The 19,279-nt window shown below is 37.4% G+C and overlaps 1 protein-coding gene across 5 annotated transcripts in view; it reads left to right on the plus strand.

The window, feature by feature from the left end:
• Nucleotides 1-3,764: 3,764 nt before the first annotated feature.
• FSD1L (fibronectin type III and SPRY domain containing 1 like) overlaps nt 3,765-19,279 on the plus strand; it is a 40,871-nt gene continuing 25,356 nt past the window's right edge. For 2 of the 5 annotated variants that reach the window (XM_087957506.1, XM_087957507.1), the window contains exons 1-4: nt 3,770-3,956; nt 11,189-11,284; nt 13,344-13,475; nt 16,709-16,810. In XM_087957506.1, the coding sequence (XP_087813632.1) occupies nt 3,942-3,956; nt 11,189-11,284; nt 13,344-13,475; nt 16,709-16,810 (345 nt within the window). In that variant the 5' untranslated portion in view covers nt 3,770-3,941. Of the gene's footprint in view, nt 3,957-11,188; nt 11,285-13,343; nt 13,476-16,708; nt 16,811-19,279 lie in introns of all 5 variants that reach the window. The other 3 variants (XM_026680601.2, XM_026680600.2, XM_087957508.1) reach the window with 3 other exon arrangements.

Consider the following 19,279-nt stretch of genomic DNA (forward strand, 5'->3'; position numbering starts at 1 on the left):
CTTTTTCTAGAAATTCTAAGTTCATAGAACAAACATTTGTTTTGACCTTAATTATCTTTTGAGTGTTCTGGAGTGTTATGTGAACCTGTTCTAATTAATTTATGATTCAATGTATTATGCCAGGAATGTAAAACTGGCATCTGACAGGCCGTATGCATCACGCGCAGGCCACACCCACCCCAGCTCTGCGAAGGGCAAAACATTGCGATATGTTACATGACAGCAACGTGACACCATGAGTTTGACACCCGTGTATTATGCAAATCCAAAAAACATTTGCAGTATTTCATCTTTTCCTAACTATTCATGGTACTCCCTTTTTCCTGATACAACATGTGATAATTTAGTACTTTTGCCTTTTCAGGGCTTTTAGTTTCAGATTTAGGCTCCCCACCAAAAATGTTATTTGTAAGTTGGAACTCAACATCCTTTAAATCACGGGTGTCAAATTTGCAGCGTCACATTGCCGTCCTATGACGTTTCACAATGTTCTTCCCATTCGTGGAACTGGGGTGGGTATGGCCTGCACATACCTACGCCAGTTGACACCCCTGCTTTAAATTTAAATGTATGGACACTAGAATGGTATAAAACATGCGCTGTTTATGTTCATATGCTGCATATACACCATCCATACAAGAAATCCTTGGTTAACAATAGCAACTGGGACCAGAATTTCCCTCATAAAACATTGTGATTGTAAAAGGTGAACTCACATGACCACATCACTTAATAATGGGGATCCTGGGAATCCTTGTTGCCATCATTAACTGAATCCGAGGAGTTATTAGGAGAGCCAGTTTGATGTAGTTGTTAAGGTGCTGGCCTACAAATCAGGAGACTGTGAATTCTAATCCCACTTTAGGCATGAAAACCACCTGAGTGACTTTGGGTCAGTCAGTCTCTCTCAGCCCAACTCACCTGAGTGACGTTGTGGGGAAAATAGGAGAAGGGGTATTTGTCACCTTGAATTACATATAAAACAATAAAGGGAGGAACGTAACATGACATAAAATATAACACAATAACACAACAATATTACAGTAGGACTTAGCCTGATCCAAGTGATTTCCAGCCTTAAGTCTTTGTAAGGAACTGCCTCCTTCAGCACTCTCCACACTAGACTATCTCCCCACATCTCTGCTCTTTTGGCTGCCCTGCCTAGTGGTATTACTTGGGAGTGGCTGTGGGCCTAAAGGCCTTTCAGGAGTCTCAGCCAACTGCCTTAATATCTCTATTTCAGCCCCAGCACCATTGGGCCCACCCACTGCCAAGGTGTGCTGTCTCAAGCCCCATACTGTAGTAGCCATCCCAGTGTCCCAGCATAAAGCCCCCGTTGCCTTTATTCTGCCAGCCTTGCCACACCCAGCTGACTTTTGCCATCTTCTTCCTCTCATACTTGGCCTGGTCCTATGCAAAGCAGATGATAGCCATGCCGGGCCTTTTTCCAAGGCTGTGCATGCCGTTCTCCAAATTGCACACACCCTTCTTGTGATGCTTAAGAAAGCTTCTGAGGCCTTCTGAAACTTTGTGAGAAGGCTGCACATGGTTTTTGGAATGGTGCACGTGGCCTTAAGAAGAAAACCTGGTACAGCCAGCAGCTGCCATGTATAGGTACTAGGCCCAGCATGCCTAGTCAGCAGTGGGAGAAAGAAGACAGCAAAAGTCATTTGGGTGCAGCAGGACTGGTGGACTGCAGGACAGTGGGAGCTTTGCACCGAGGTGGCTGGCTATGACACTCAAGGTAGTACTCCTTGGAAGTGTAGAGCTGAAGAAAGAGTTTTGGGGCAGCCAGTTCTGAGATCTACTGCAGTTCCAGTGCCACCACTATTGTGGAGAGCAGCCAAAAGGGCAGAAATGGGGGAGGAGGGAAGGGATAGACAGGTGGGGGGGGGGAGTTGTAGATAGACTGCAAATGTGGGCAGGCCAAATTTTGATCATGTGGCCAACAGCCATGCGACAGTTGTAATTTTAGGGACTGAGCATAAGTACTACCTGTTCAGTACCACTGAAACTTCAAACAATTGCCAAAGGAATAGTCATAAGATACAGCTACTTGTATTAGGAATTTAATCTCTTGATAGGTCAACATTCTTCAAGTACAATACCGCGAACCCCAGGTGTGCAAATATTTTACACTACACTTTGTTTTCTTGAAGTAAAATCCCATGCTAATATTGGTTTTTAGGAGCTCCTTTACTACATGTAACGTGCATAAAAAGCTGGGTTGGTCTATGAGAAAAAAACTGTCTATAGTTGTATTGAGCAACACCATTATAAAAAAAAGTCAAAGGTTTTCTTCACTGAAATTTAATTCCTGGTCACTATAGCAACACGGAAGTGATTTCCCATTGTGTTCTTCTGAAATACCTTTGCAAGGATCAACAGAAAGGGCCCCAGAGAGTGGGGTTGAAGTAGTCCATTTTTCCAGAACTACAGGTAGTCCTCGACTTACGACCACAATTGAGCCCCAAATTTCTTCTGTTAAGCAAGACATTTAAGTGAGTTTTGCCCCATTTTATGACCTTTCTTGACACATTTGTTCGGTGAATCATTGCAGTTGATAAGTTTGTAACATGGTTGTTAAGTGAATCTGGCTTCCTCAATGATTTTGCTGGTCAGGTCACAAGAGTGGATCACATGACCTTGGGACAGTCATAAATATGAATCAGTTGCCAAGCATCTGAATTTTGATCACATGATCATAGGGATGCTACAAAAGACATAATTGTGAAAAATTGTCATAAGTCAGTTTTCAGTGCTGTTGTAACTTTGAACAGTAACTAAACAAACTGTTGCAAGTTGAGGACGACTATATTATCAGGAAAGATTAAAAAACAGTATGTTTACGAAGCATAGAGACCCACAACATTATTCTTCCCTGCTGTCATTTACTTATTAAAGAAATGTTAGCAGCAATTGCATTCTGCAGCTTCATGTGCAGGCTAAAACTTATGAAGAACGGTTGTAGGAACTGGGCATGGCTAGTCTAGCAAAGAGAAGGACCAGGGGAGACATGCTCCAATATTTGAGAGGCTTGTCCCAGAGAGGAGGGGGTCAACTTATTCTCCAAAGTACCTGAAGGCCAGCCAAGGAATAATGGATGGAAACTGATCAAGGAAAGGTTCAACTTAGAAATAAGGAGAAATTTCTAAAAGTGAGAACCAATAGAACAGCTTGCCTTCAGAAGTTGTGGGTGGTCCATCCCTGGAGGCTTTTAAGAAGAGACCGGACAGCCACTTGTCTACAATGGTAGGGTCTCCTGCTTGTGCAGGGGGTTGGACTAGATGACCTACAAGGTCCCTTCCAACTCTGTTATTCTACTATAAGATCCTGCAAGTCCCGTCCAATAATAAGGAAAGCTGCACACCCCATTCAGCCCTAGGCACGCAGGGCCCATGTTTAAGCCTGGCTCTGAAAAGAATAACTAACACGCAAGGCTGCAGACAGCCGCCTTGTGTTTTTCTGCAAGCATCCTGGTACTACAGTCCCTTTGGCCAGAGGCAAAGAGCCACGCCTGCGAGCGCGCATCGGGCGGGTCCCCCTTTGCACCGCCACTCAGGTTAAGCCGACCCCATCTCTCTCTCCACTTGTCTGGAGCCCCGCCCTCGCAGCAAAAAGGAGGCCAAATCCACGGGCTGCGCTCGACGGACTCGATCACGCAGGCTCACTAGAGCCCCCCCACCAACCGGGGAAAATCAGCCGGAGTCAGCGCGCATGCTCACACCAGAACAAGGCAAGGCGGGGTGGGGTTTTGGGGGGAGGGGGTTGGAAGGAGGCGGGGCTTGACTGGTACTAATGCTGCTTTTGCTCCGGTGTCGGGCTTGAACGGCGACGGCCGTTTGGATTGGTGGGAGGGTCTGCGCGGCGACGTTTCCCTTCAGCCGTCGCTCCTTCTTCTCCCTCCTCCCTCATTCACCTGCCTGGAATCGGCCCCCGCCATGGAGGTGCAGAAAGTAAGTGAGGGGGAGCCGAGAGGGGAGGGAGAGGGAGCGCTAAACGTCCGGCTTCAACCTCCCGGAGGGAGGAAAAGAGCGGGAGCCCCGAGAGAAGGACGAGGAGGCCGTGAGGTGACTCCTGAGTCGAGTGGGCCTCTCCTCTGCGAAGAAAGTCCTTACCTTCCGAGCGTCTCGAGCCATCTCGCGGCTGCTCCCTCCCAGCCGTCCCCCCCCCCGCCCGTTATTCGTTGGCTGGCGCGAGGCAACTCGTCGCGGGTGGTCCCTACCTGGCGAGCAAGTGATGCCTGGTAGAGGACGGGGCCCGTTCACGGGCACACCCCCCCCCCCCCAGGCGCCTTAATGGAGGACTTATAATGCAATGAGACCTCGCCTTCTTGAATGCTTTTTCTTTTTTTGGGGAGGGGGGGAAGGATTAGGAACTCCGAAGCAGCCTCTTTTCTTAAAGGGTGGTGGTGGCTAGACCTGCAACTCCTATTATCCATCCCAAAAGCAGCGAGCATGACACTGCTTTCTCTGGTCTGGGAGTGCAAGGCTGCTTTCTGGGCGTGGGCCGCTTTCCACTTTCTCTGGTGACAAGGGATGAGGGTGGAGGTTGGGTCCAGTTGCTTCGTGGAAGAGGGGTCCTGTCGGGGAAAAGGGCACCTGGGAACTGCTGGTTCTGTTTTGTTTTGTTTTTGTTTTTGTTTCTGTTTTGTGAACTGCCAATCTTTTCCTCGCCTTCTTCCAAATAGGTCAGTGGGAGACTAGTAAGATAAAAAAAGAGCTTTCCTTAAATACAGTTTTGGGGGATGGAGCAAATAATGATTTATATTTGAGATAGTCCAATAAAACCTGAATGGATTTCTCCAATTCTACATTGCCTGGTGACAGTACTGCTAATAGGATGTACAAGATGTTTGTCAAGTTGGCTAGCAAAATAGTTAAGTCCCAAAGGCATTTATTTGCACATAAATCACAATGCAATTAAAATAACTTTATTTCCTGCACTTGTATTCTTCCTGTAGGAATTCCATTTCCATCCTTCAATCTCATAAAAGGTGATGTTGTAATTTAGGCAGGGAATGGCCCTAATTGAATATTAACCATCTTTATAATACTTAATAAGTATTGCCTAGTCATAATCCGACACTGTGAAATTAGAGGCACATGGATTAAAACAGAAAAAAAAAACATTTTGCATTCAAATTCTATCAAGTGCATTTGTAATATAAGCATATTGCTTAAGAATATTCTACTTGTTTGCAGTCTCAAGCAAGACTAAGGTGGAACCCAAATGGAACTTTAATATTTTAAAAGTTGTGAACTTTTAGATAGATTTTTAAAATACTTAGTGAAATATTGTTTTAATTTTGAAGAAAGGAAAAATGAACCACAACTTTTCTATTCTTTTTACAATACAACATGAATTTTTTTCATGTGTAGTAAATTCATTAGAATGGATGGGACTTTCCATGAATAAGAGAAAGGGAACCCTTGAAAATCCAGGTGCTTAGTTATGAATTTGACATTCTGTATTCATTTTTATTGCATGAGTGTCTTGGAACTTATTAATAGTATTAAAATATAAATTACTTTGCTAATTTGTCTCTCACTACTTGATATGAGTTGGGAATAGGAGTAGGTTTCATTATACTAGACACTACATATACTGAGGCTGTTCATTTGAAGTATCAAGTTTTAGATGCTTTGTATCTAAGTAGCATAATGTAAGGAAATAGAAATAGATACCGTTTTTTCTTGATGATGACTAGATTCCTACAGTATAATTGTGTGTAAAAAAGGCTAAAAATTGTAAATCATTTGTGACTATAGGGGTCATTGACTTACAATTATTCATTTGATTATTTGAAGTTACAATGGCACTGAAAAAAGTGAAAAAATATTTTTCACGCTTATAGCATCCCCAGGGTCACGTGATCAAAATTTGGATACTTGGCAACTGTTTCATATTTATGATGGTTGTAGTGTCCCAGGGTCATGTGTCCCAGGGTTTTGTGATCTTCTGACAGGCAAAGTCAATGAGGAAGCTAGAAGCACCTAACAACTGTGTTAACAACTTAAGAAATACAGTGACTCAACAAGTGTGGCAAGAAATGTCATAAAATGGGTCAAAACTCAATAGCTGTCTCAGCAACAGAAATTTTGGGCTTGATTATGGTTGTAAATTGAGGACTACCTAGATTATCTTCAGTGGCAGCAGAGAATATAATTCCTATAACATTATGGATCAGATGGCATTTCTTTGCTTTTAATGATTAAAAAAAATGCCATTTGCTACAGCCTACCTGTTAATTTGAATAACTAAAGTCTTAACAGCTGCTGAATAGAAATAGAATAGAATAGAATAGAATTCTTTTTTGTCCAAGTGTGATTGGACACACAAGGAATTTGGTACATATGCTCTCAGTGTACATAAAGAAAAAATAAAATACATTAATCAAGAATCATAAGATACAACATTTAGTGATATAGACCAGGGTCCAACTATCGGGACGTCGGTGATAGCGGCGCCCGCCTCTTGTTTTGAGAAAAGGTCTGGTATTTCCCGAAAGGTTTTAAGTCCTCATAACAATCGGCAGGTGCTTGCTTTCCGGCGCCCGCCTTGTTTGATAAAAGTAAGTATTTTGTTAATCACCCCCCCCCCGGTACCGCCCCGCCCCCCCCCCGAAAAAGGTTGGGGACCCTGATATAACTATCACTTAGTGATAGTCATATACAGAAATCATTTCTTTTTAATTCATAACAATCTGCAGGTGTTGCTTTTAAAAGTAATATTTTTGTTAATCAGCTTGGAATTCTTCCCAGTGATTTCTTTTTAAAGTCTTGATTAAGATTTCTGTCATAAGTATGTCTGGAAATTTTTCAGGGTTTTGTTCTTTAATGGAACTATACATAATTATTGCTCATAACTAGGAAAATCTGGGCAGAATGATAATTTTGATTTGTCCATAAATTGCAAACCTTTTTTATTCTTACAACTATTTAAACTTTTGTGGGTTTCAACTTAATATCTTTTAAATTAATTAAAACAATGCTGATCCAATTAGCAAAATACTGCTGGATTAACTGGCTGACTGAGGCCATTGCAAGGTATCTGAATTTAAATTCACACTGGATTTTGCTTTGTAACCAATATAATGGATAATTTGGAAGTTACATCTGTGATATACAACAATATTAACTTTAAATATCTGTCTTCATTTGATAACCTTCACTTTCTAGTCTAAAAAGTAGGAGGAAAGTATGTTAGATATGTTTGGCACCTTGAGTTATTTGTAAAATAATAAAAGTGGGATATAAATAAATATGAAATTATTTCTATGTTGTAAAGACTGCAATCAAAATGAAAGTCTATAAATGTTTATTGGATCTAAAGTTGTGTAGTAAGATAGTTGGTAAATGAAAACAATACAACATGCTTATAATTTAAGAAAAACAACTGGATATTTTTGGCACCTTTCAATAGAAACCTTTATATTTTCAAATTAGATTCTGCCTTTCTACCAGGAGAGTATGAGTTCTAGTCCCACCTTAGCCATGAAAGCAGTTGGGTGACCTTGAGCCAGTCACACTCTCAACCCAACTGACTTCACAGGGTTATTGTTGTGGGAGAAAAAAGGAGGTCGGAGGTATGTTAGATATGTTTGGCACCTTGAGTTATTTGTAAAATAAAAGTGGGATATAAATAAATATGAAATTATTTCCATGTTGTAAAGACTGCAATGAAAATGAAAGACTATAAATGTTTATTGGAGCTAAAGTATAACCAAAGACCATTAGCCATACTATTCACCTAATCGGAGTCTGATCGGTAATAAAGTCAGCATGTCATTCCAAGTTGAGACAATGTAATCTCTAGGACACAAGCAGTATACATTATATAAAGTTTGAAACTGAACAGAATGTAGAGGTGTAGTACACTCGAAGCCTATGGCTAATTAAATATAGCAAAGGATAAAAGTATGGCCTTTTAAAGAAAATATTATTACTTTGTATATTAGAATGCTAGACCTAGAGCCTATAGTTAATTTTTAAACAATAGTGTTTCAAATAGGGATGTTATAGCAAACTCACAGGGTGTCATAGGATATTTGGTTACTTTATAAGCAAAACTATTACTGAGTTTGCTGCAGTGCCCCAGAGCACTGCCATACGTAGTAGGGAATTGCTAAGGGTGCCATAACCCTAGAAAATTTTGGACATTCTGCAATAGAGTGAAAATCTCTTCATCCTTTGCAAATTATTTTAAGTTGTGATAGCAGTACAGCAAACATAATGATTTGGCAGCATTCTTCTCTGCCAAAGATGATAATGTATGGTGTATACCTTAATATGAACAAGTGGGTGCTAGCATGTATTCTGATATATCTCTCTTTCCTCCTGGGTCCATATTACATAAATCCCCTTCTAGATTATGGGTTTCTAGGAAATCATTTAAAGAGGTGGTTTATCAAGAAAGTTGATCTTCTATATATGGATATTGTTGCATGTTTTTCTTTTGCCCTTAATTAATCCATCATCATGGTTTTCAAATGCATGACATATAATTTACTAATTTAAAAAATTAGTAAAAAATCACTGGGATGATAATATGGTGACTCTATCTTATAATTTTTATATCAGAACAGTTGTTGCTTCAGACCAACTGTTTTGTCTGAGTTAATAGTATGCACGACCATTCAGTGTTAATTCCACTAGTACCCATCATATCAAAAGTCATATCTTTTCTTTGTGACATTTCTGTCAATTGGGATCAAAGGATCTTCTCCATTTCAGTTTGTCCCTTATAAGGCTGGTATTATCATCTTGCATTTCCTTTATTGAAGATAAACCTTATTGATAGTTCTCAACTTACAACCGGTAGCTTAGCCGTTGTTCAGAATTACAATGAATACCCCCCTAAATGGAACTTACAACCCAATTTAGAAGTTACAGTTGCTGCACACACATGCGCACGCGTGCACACACACACACACACACACACACGGTCATGAGCATATTTTGGTTGCTTGGCAACTGGCTCACCTTTATGGCCGTTTGCAGTGTCCTGGGGTTTGTGACCATGATTTTTGACATTTTTTGTTGATTTCTAGGATTTACTTCCAGTTTCCAGCCCCCCCAAAATGGCCATGGGGTAAAATTTATGTGCTTAAATCGCCATGGCATTCACTTAATGACTCTTGCAGAAACAACTGCAATGATTTACAACTGTAATTCTGGGCTCAGTTATGGCTAAAGGAGGACCACTTGTATTTCTTTAACACTTTCCCCATTATACCAGTAATTCCATTCTTCATGTTCAGATATCCTATGTCAACTGAGAGGCAGTCTTAGTATCATAACCAGTTTGTCAAAGGAGGCAAAACCATTGTGGACCATTTACTAGATTAGCCTTTAGGGGTTTCCACTCTGAAATGTTCAACATCCTAATTGTAGCACCTTTTAAGATCTCCAATCCACTTTAATTAAATTCTATTTGTGTCTAGTGTCAAATTAGTTTGGACCAACTGAACATTATTTGAAGTTTTAATAATGCACATTGTCTTAAATGAAAATGTCAAAGTAATGTTTAGTACAATGTGCCAAAGCCTCTTTCATATTTTTGCTTAACAGGCATTTTTGCAGCTGAGTAAGATAAAATTCTTTGTCATATAATAAATCTGGCTTGTAGATGTGTTTTAGGACATAATCCACATCTGGATAAGATCGGCACAAGGCATGAGCAAGTCAGTATTACAATTGCTGATAATCATCACACTATCCTGTAGAGCAGGGATCCCCAACCTTTCGACGCGCGCCCGGTTCCGACATCAGCTGGGGCGCGCCGCGGCTTAGTCACTGGGCGCCGCCATCTTTTATGACAGGCGCTTCCGGTGACGTCGAGCATTGGCATAAAAGATGGCGCGAGCCTGGTGAGCTTTTCGGTAGAAATGGCTTTCTACCCGGAAAAGCTCACGAGCTGCGCCGCATCTTTTGTAAACAGCGCCGGTGAGCTTCTCCCGAAAAGCTCACCAGAAGCGCTTTTACCAAAAGATGGCGGCGCGAACCAGCGGCCCGGTAAGGCTTGGACGTGGACCGGCGGTTGGGACCCCTGCTGTAGAGTATCCTGTAGCTTTCACAATGTAACACCTCTTAGGACTGGAATTCTAATTGCCATGGCGGTTCTAACATTGGAAAAAGAAAACTACTGTATAACTGTCAGAATTAATACATGTTTAGAGTCTGCTTGAACTTGCAGGTCTCGTACATAATGCAGTAATGCGAAAAAGAGGATAATTTTTCTGACTGTTTAATTTGTAATGAAGAATTTATAGGACATATTTACAAAGATAATTTGAAAAAAAATATTGAATGAGATTTGAGGTGCAGGCAGCCTGAAAACCTGACAGTTGCATATAGTTGCTATAAATTGTATAAAATTTAAGTGTAAGAGACTTGCTCCATTTTGCTTCTTTCAAGTGTTTCTTGGAGGTTTTTTTCCACTTTTGACAACAAAGACCAGTGAATAGACTTCAGTAACTTTTCAGATTCAAAGTAAATATTACTGTGTGCTTCTTTTTACACACACAGATATACTTTTATCATTTTCTTCATGCCTCACACTCATACCGAGCAATTTGATGCACCTCTCTCCTTATCACTAGTGTAGATACCACAATATTTCTTATCAGGATCATCTTTGCATATGCTCAGACCACAAAGTTAAGTTGGTAGCTCATGTGTTATTTGACTGCCTCTTATCTCTTACTTGACATTGCGGTCTTATTGAACCACTGATTTGTGAGTATCATGATCAGCAGCTAAGATCAGTGGACTGAACTATCGAAAAAAGTCACACAATTCCTAATTATAGCTATGCCAATTAGAAACTAGGGGTATGCTTTACAACCAACTAAGCCCAGGCTGTATATCTTTTGATACCTGTTTTCAGAAGTCTGTGGGCTGCCTTTTTCCAAGCCTTCCCATCTATCTGTATACAGAATCTTGTTATATTTTACAACATTATATCCCTTGTCAGGTTCGACTTATTATCTGGACTTCTGTTGTGCTTCAAATATTACTGCTTGTGTGTTTTTAAATCTTTTAATTGTACATCTCATTTTTGTTTTCTTCCTTTGATCTATGTCTCCTTATATAAATAAATATGAAAATATTGTATACTTTGTTGAATTTGTTCTGATTCTAAGAAAATGAATATACATGGTTTGACAGATGTATTCTGATTTTAGGAAGCGTTGCAAAGAATTATTTCCACATTGGCACATAAAAATGATGAAATTCAGAACTTTATTGAAACTTTAAATCACATTTTGGAAGGAGTACAGGTATGTTGGATCCTTGTAAACTGATTGATGTTTCTTTAATAGTAATATGAAATAATATAAGTTAATGATCAATCTTTCTGACCACTCCAGCAAGGAAAAAGCAGTAGGAGTTCTAATTAGAATTTTTTTTAAAAAATAAATAGGTGATGCTGAATCACCCCTTCTCCTTCTAGGCAAGGCTAGACTAAGATGGAAGGGAGTTGTTTAGAAAACTTAGAGTTAAAGAATGGGGACATTAATTCCTAACACCCACGTTTCATAAAAAAATGTGTACATTCGTACATTTATGTGAATAACGCGTATACAATAAAAATACTTTGTCCATGGATGTTTATGAAATCAAGAAGCAATATCCCCAAAGAGCATGTTCACATGCTTTATAAAACATTGCTACTTGGTTTTTTGCTACTTTCCTCATTCCCAAAGGTGACTGGTATTATGGCTAAATTGAAATTTCTAGTAGAAGTGAAATGGTATTCAGCAACTGTTACTTTGCTACTCTGGGCATTGAGAGAATGCAATACGATTAAGCAAAGGAAGTTTCTAGTACAGTAGTGGCAAAGAATGTGTTATTTCTTTTCTACCAATTCACCACATTTTCATATTGGACATGAAATACAAGGTTCCTCTTTAAATATAGGGCATAGGAGCATAGCAGGTTAACAGCGGTAATGAAGTTTCATCTTTCTAAGGCTAACCAGCTTATTTCTGTGGTTGGTATAGTGCAAGCAACCTCATACATCTTGCAAAAGAACAATAGTCTTGTGGAGACAAGATTGAGGCAGGTACCTTTGCTGCTAGTCCACTGATTTATCTGCTGGGAATGTAACAAAATCTAGTAGTATGTGTTTAGCATAGAAAGCCAGTAGTCTTAACAGAGAGGCCAGAGAACTCTCTGTTAATTCTTTATGTGTATGTTATAAATAAAACTAATTAAAGTTAATTGCAGGAGTTGATTTATGAATCTGATATGGCTAACTGACCTCTTTGTCATGAAACCAAAATTTCCACTGTTCCATAGCTATTATCATTTTATCTCTGATACTGAAATAATGATTTTAGATGGAAAGAATGTAGAATAACCCCATACTCACATATCTATATTATCTGACAGAACTTCTGCTGTTGAATTGATGGTAGTCCCTCCTTCCTCAGTTTTCAACATATTGGTAGCAGCTATCTTGGCTGGCATTCCACTGCCAAGCCATAACAAGTCTATACAGATACCAGTTGTTCATATACTGAGGCTTAAGTCATGTAGGGAGAGTAAATCTTGTGATACTTTGCCACAGGCATAGCAAAACCTTGCAAGAGTTGGGATACTTTATTACCCGAATTGAGCAGTAGCTGCCTGGTAATGCAAAGTAGCAGCAAAACTAGCCCTCTGCTCAAAGCACGGATTTTAGTGAAGATTGTATGTTTTGGCAATACTGTTTGATGAATTGCATTAGAAACATATTACATGAGTAATTTTTGTAAATATTGTTGAGGAAACTGACTTGATACACATCTTTCCTATTTGATATAAAATTATGGTGTATTTATTCAATATTAATCAGTTATGTGTAGTAACATAAAATGTATAAACTGGGGTGAAGGGACTTTTTGTGGCCTATCCTAATACTCCTTGAAGATCAGGATTTATAAATTAGATTCATAAATGATGTATTTAAAATGTTCTTAACTTTGTTAGATATAACACTTGAACTATGCCTGTATTTTCCCTATACAACCTCATAATAAATACATACCACTACAAAGTGTAGCAGTAGCATTTACTAATTTCTTTTAAAGTGGGTGCTAAACAATTAATTTGCTAAATTGAATGTTGGCTTGTATAGGAAATTCATGTCTTACATTTGATAAAGATTATTAAAGCAATAGGTCAAGTCTTATGTGTATGGCTAAATGTGTGAATGTTAATATATAATATTAACTTTACTATTATGTTTAGTAAATGAAGTGTATCATTAAACTATGTTACTTTTATTTACAATTTCTGTTAAATAAGTATACAAACTACCAGGGATATTTATAAAGCACTAAAATCATTTTACAGACTAATTCTTCCAGTGTTATTTCTGAGTTGGAAGAGGAATTTGATGGCTTATACTCAATACTTGATGAAATGAAGGATATCATGACAACTAATATCAAGCAAGAACAAGCACATAAAATCCAGGAACTTCAGGTAATTATTTATATAATAAATTCATAGAATATTTTCTTAAATTCTTCTAGGAGAATTTTACTGATTAAAGAAAATAGTTTATTACTTAAATATTTTTATGTACAGGTTCAACCCTAATTCTTTGTCACCTACTCTCTGATGGTTAAATTATATTGATTTGGAAAATAAAATTTTAGTTAGACTCTGTGTACAAAAAACATAATGATGGAGTTTTTAAAGTGTTAAAGCAATTTTCTTGAGATAATGCCCTTCTAAAAGATGAAGTTCTTATGTGGTTATCTGGATTGGATAGTTTCTTTTTTAGAAGTGTTTAGTGGTATAATGGACTAGTATGTGTAATATTTAGGTCTCTATTTTTGGATATCTAAATAAGTTTTTTTAATGTGTAATAGTTTTGATTTTTTTGTAAAATTTAAGAAAGGGATGAGGAGGATTCATATTAAATGGAAAGGGGAATTATAAGCATATTCTGCTAAGTATATATGTTAATTTTTATTTAGCTTGTTGATTAATAAGGGGAGTTGAAGACCTAGAGATGGGGTGAGGTATGGAATGAAAAGGTATCTGGTTATGCTTTAAGAGACTGGTAATTGTTAATGTTGACTGGGGATGAAGGGGAAGTTTCTTTTTCTCAATATTTGGGGGGGTGTTTCTTTTTCTCACATTTAGTCGTTTATGTATGTGAGGTGTGTGTGTGTGAGAGAGAGAGTGTGTATTAGGTTTCTTTCTTAGTTTTATCAGTTCAGTATAGTTCTTAATAAAATTATTCAAAATAAAAGATGAAGCACTTGTCATGGGTAAATCTTCAGTGAATCTATTGTTCCTTTTAGAGATATCTTTGTCAGTCCACAAAGTAATTTGAGTATTACTAAAAATGTTGTGTCCTTTGTGTGTTCTGGCAGTATATGCAAGTCAGCTTGTGAGACCTTTCAGCCGAATTGTAAGAGTTTATAAAGGCAACATGTACAGGTTGTCCTTGCCTAACAACTGTAATTGGGACTAGAATTTCCATTGCTAAGTGATATGGTTGTAAAGTATGTTTTTATATGACCACATTGCTTAGCAGTGGCAGTCCCAGCAGTTCTCATTGCTAACCCTAAGTGAAGATCATGGGTTCTTAAGTGAGAACCAACTTGCAACCTCTTGCTGGCTTCCAAAAAAGCAAAGCCAATTGGAAGCCAGCCAGAAATCACAAGTTCAGGGCTGCTTACAAGCAGACCAGCAGGCAGGTAAGTGGCTGGTGCAGGCAGGGGGTGGCTGCTGTCGGGTGAAAGGGGGTGTGCTGGTACTACTTATTAGCATAGTCATAATTTTGAATGGTTGCAGAATTAGTGTTCATTAACCAAGAACCACTTGTTATTTCTACAATATTTCCACTTATTGTTGAAATCAAAATGAAGATTGAAAACAGCTGATACTCTGGATTGGTCCTCCTGCAAGTAACGTCATAGCAAAATCAATTGTTTTGTAAGCCACCTCCATTTGTCACACAGTCAAACTTTTAGTGTGTTCAATTATGTAAGGCAGTGAAAAGATTGAAATAATAGATTTATAACTGAACAGAAGTCTTGAGGATAAAGTACTGGAAACATGTTTCATTGAAGCCATATTGAGCACCGAAATCTTTAATATTGCATAGCTAAAGTGTCATTTAGCAGATGATATCCTCCAAAGCTTAACAGTAGTATACAGCCACCGCATGCAGGACAACATAAGATAAGGGAGTAGAAACATCAACACAATAAAACTCAAGAAACTTAAGAAGATATGTTCTAAACATTGTAAAGGTATATCTAGCCTATATTTGGAATTATTCCATCTATATTTGGAATTAACTATATTTTTATTAATTATCCAGTTAAGGCCATAAGGCCAATGAATAGTTCTCTGTGACAATGTCTTAAAGAATAATAATAATCACCAGCATTTCTAGGCTAGACTAAATTGTTTATTCAAAAATGGAGAATGTTCCCCCCAAAAAACCTCCCATCAACCCTATATGCTGCCTCGCTAAGTGATTTATCAGTCATGCTTTTATACATATCAATCTATTATGATGTTTGGAGGGGAGGTTATATAGAATATCAACAATAGAAGTTTGAAATTGTTCCCTTAGAGTCGGGGAAATTATTTTTGTTATCATTTTCCAAGACAGTTCAAGTATCAAACTGTCTTCGAAAAAGATGACAAATATAAGGCTTCAGACTGAACTATAAACAGGATAATTTCTGTCAATGGTTGAATAAACTGTTACATTATATTTATTTGTTTGTTTATTTGCTGCTTATCTCATCGCAGGCTATTCTAGGCAGCTTACAATAATAAAAAGCTAGAAAAATGAAAAGATGTAAATAACAGAAATAGAATAATAGAACAATAAAATAAACAATGACAAAGGAACACAATGGGAATAATATATCAATATAATATAATATATCAATATAATATATCAATATGATAACCAAGAAAATGACCGTGGGGGTATGGGGGAAGTGGAGTCTGCCATCAATCTAGCAGCCACCTCCAGTGTGGAACTTCCCCAACCAGCTGAGCCAGGTCTTCATGTTATTTGTCTGATATAAAACTTTCTTATACTTAGTAGGTCCACCTTGGCACTCTTAGTAGTCCTAAGAAATCACTGTTTTAAATAGTTATTATTTGATCACATTTATTTACCATAAGGAGACAAAAATCAGTGATTAAATTTAAGATTAGACAAGGATAGTTTCCACATTAAGATAGTTGTCTGCTGGGAATCTGGAATAACCATATGGAGCTGAATCAAAAGCTGTTAGCTGTTAGCTAGCAGAAAATAATGTAAATGAGGCTGGTATATTACAGGAGGTTTTTTTTTTTTTTTTAGTGTTTGGACAAATACAGCAAAAAAACGATGGCAAATATGATAAAGGAAGTTTACCTATATTTGATATTTGCAAATATATGCTTTTCCATCTAGGCCAGTTTTGTTTCTGGTTGATAATAGACTTCTTATATGACAAAGCTGCTTAAACTTTTATATCAACTACTAAGTTTTTACAATTCCCCAAGCTTTTCTTTATGTAAAATAATCAACCTTGGAACATTTTAAATAAAAAACCCTATGCTTTATCACTAGACTGAAGACCCCTTTATTCTTCTGAATAAACAAATTTGGAAAAAGGAGATATGAACCAGATATGAAATATGTTCATGAATAGGCTGGCATATTGAACTCATTCATATTCTTTTCCTAGAATCAACTTAGTCAATGTAGTAATGCCCTGGAGAACTCTGAAGAATTGTTGGAATTTGCTGCACGATCCTTGGATATAAAAGAGTCAGAAGAATTTTCTAAGGTATATAACTTGCCAGACATGAACAAAAAAGAAAAACTATATAGTATCATTTGTCTGCAGTTACTTCAGTAGTGTATAATAAAACTTTGTGGAAAAACTAGCATCTCTTAAAATATTTCATTCTTACGTATTTCAAGGGAATGTATTTAAACTTACTCATGAGAACAGAATTCATAAAACAAGATTTGAAACCCAAAATATATTTCATATATGTAATAAAATAATATAATTTTAAATCTTAAAAAGCTGAGTTTGTTTTGCTTTAGTAAAAATGCCTTACAGTTAGAAAGTTTAGAATATGTATATCTGCATAATTGTATGCATTTTTGAACCCAAAAGAATGAGGTTAGCAGTATTATTCATTTATAAAATCATATATTTATAGCTCAATGGGCAAATCTGCAAACTAAGAGTAAAATGCTGTCCCTTCTATTGAATGAGTAAAACTAGGAGTATAATATACTTTTGGATAATCAATTTATCTTAGCAATATAGGAGGCTGCCACATTTAATTTTTTGGCTTTCTCTTATTAGCTTTTCAGTGTTTTTGTGTTTTCATCTTATTTATATTTAACAGTGCTAAATCAGCTCTGAATCCTGTTATTTGTATTTTTCTTATCATTTCTTTGTATATATTGAATGTTCCTCACTAAGGCAAGTAAGAATGTATTAAAATGAATAATTGAAATAATTTTGAATCAATCAAAAGACCAACTTTGGTATCTGACTTTCTTCTGTTACGTGAAAAAAGAGCTACAAGTCTGTTGTTTTCCTGTAAATTAAATGAAAAGCAAAGATGTAAATAGTAAAACACACTCTTTGCTTTCTCAAGTTCCATTTGTTTTCTTTCTGTTCTCCATAATAACTCATCCTTTCTTTCTTTAAAATTCCACATAACTCATATTATTTTCTCTCAGATTGTGACATGTTTCTGGCTGCAGTATTTCCCCATTCCTACTCATGCTTGTCAACAAAACATGGTTTTTACATTCCGTTATCCCATCCTTTTATAATTGCCAAACAGCTTTAGATCCAAAGAACATAGACCTGCAAATTTATGAATGTGTGTTGAAATGTTGCTACTTCAGCAATTTCTTTATTTATGAACTTTTTGCTGAGCTTAGCCCAATAATAGTAATAATAGCTCTTTTCCATGGTGGCTCCGTCTCTCTCTGGAATATCATTCCCCCAGAGATTAGAATGCCCCCCCCCACTAACACTCATCCGGAAGGCACTGAACACCTGGTTCTGCCAGCAGGCTTGGGAAACTCCGAGCAGGATGGAGCCCATCAAATGGCTCGTGTGATCTGCTGTTGTTGGGGCGGAGTGGGTGGGAATTGGGGGTGATTTTTTATTTATTTATTTCCAGATTTTGTTCTATTGTAGTTTATTAATTTATTTGATTCTTTTTGTTAGTTTTTATTGTATTTTTTATTTTAAATATGGTTTTACATTCTGTAAGTCGCCTCGAGTTGTCATGGGCGAATAGGCAGCAATATAAATTCAATAAATAAATAAATAAACAAACAAACAAAATAATGCCTGTCAGTTAATAGGTACTTTGTTTGGCTTCCAAAATATGAGAAATCTTTTTGGAGGAGCAGGATCTTTTCTCCCTGTTTCTTTTGTAGTTAATATCTGGGAAGAAACTTAGTTTCATAGTTCTATTGTGTTTATTTTATTGCTAGTCTTTAGCTTTGACTACCAGAAATGATTGATGTTAATGACATTACCATGAAATACATGGCCATTGTACATAGTTACCTGCTGAAGTAGCAATATATGTATTGCATATCATTTTTCTTCTAGCTAAAGACGTTGAGTAATTCACTTTTTAGATCCATCATCCAGTAAATATTTATTCAATAAGGAAGCTTAAATTGGGGTATAATGGTATAGTCATAACAAACAAGAACTTCATAAAATAATTATTTTAGCTGGAAACATAAGAAAATAATTCACAGGCATTTACGAATCAGGCAATGGTGCCACTGACAGCACTGACTTTAAGAGAGAAAATATTTACATTGGTAAGCTGTGAAGTTCATTGGAATATATCACATTTCCTAGTGCATTTGTGATGGGCAGGTACAGGTAGCCCTTGACTTACAACAGTTCATTTAGTGACCATTTGAAGTTACAACAGACTGAAAAAAGTGACTTTTGACTGTTTTCACACTTACACCTAGAATTTTCATCGTCACATAATCAGAATTCAGACATTTGGTGATTGACTCATATTTATGACAGTTGCAGTGTCCCTGGGTCATGTGATCATCTTTTGCAACCTTTTGAGAAGCAAAGTCAATGGGGAAGCCAGATTCACCTAATAACCATGTTACCAAATTAACAACTGCAGTGATTCACTTAACAACAGTGGCAAGAAAGGTTATGAAATGGGGCAAAATTCAGTTAACAACTCTCTTGCTTAGCAACAGAAATTTGGGGGTCAATTGTGGTTTTAAGTCA

Source organism: Notechis scutatus, chromosome 2, assembly GCF_049901735.1.
Source record: "Notechis scutatus isolate UNSWTSFEM ecotype Mainland chromosome 2, rNotScu1.2, whole genome shotgun sequence".
Lineage (NCBI taxonomy): Eukaryota > Metazoa > Chordata > Lepidosauria > Squamata > Elapidae > Notechis > Notechis scutatus.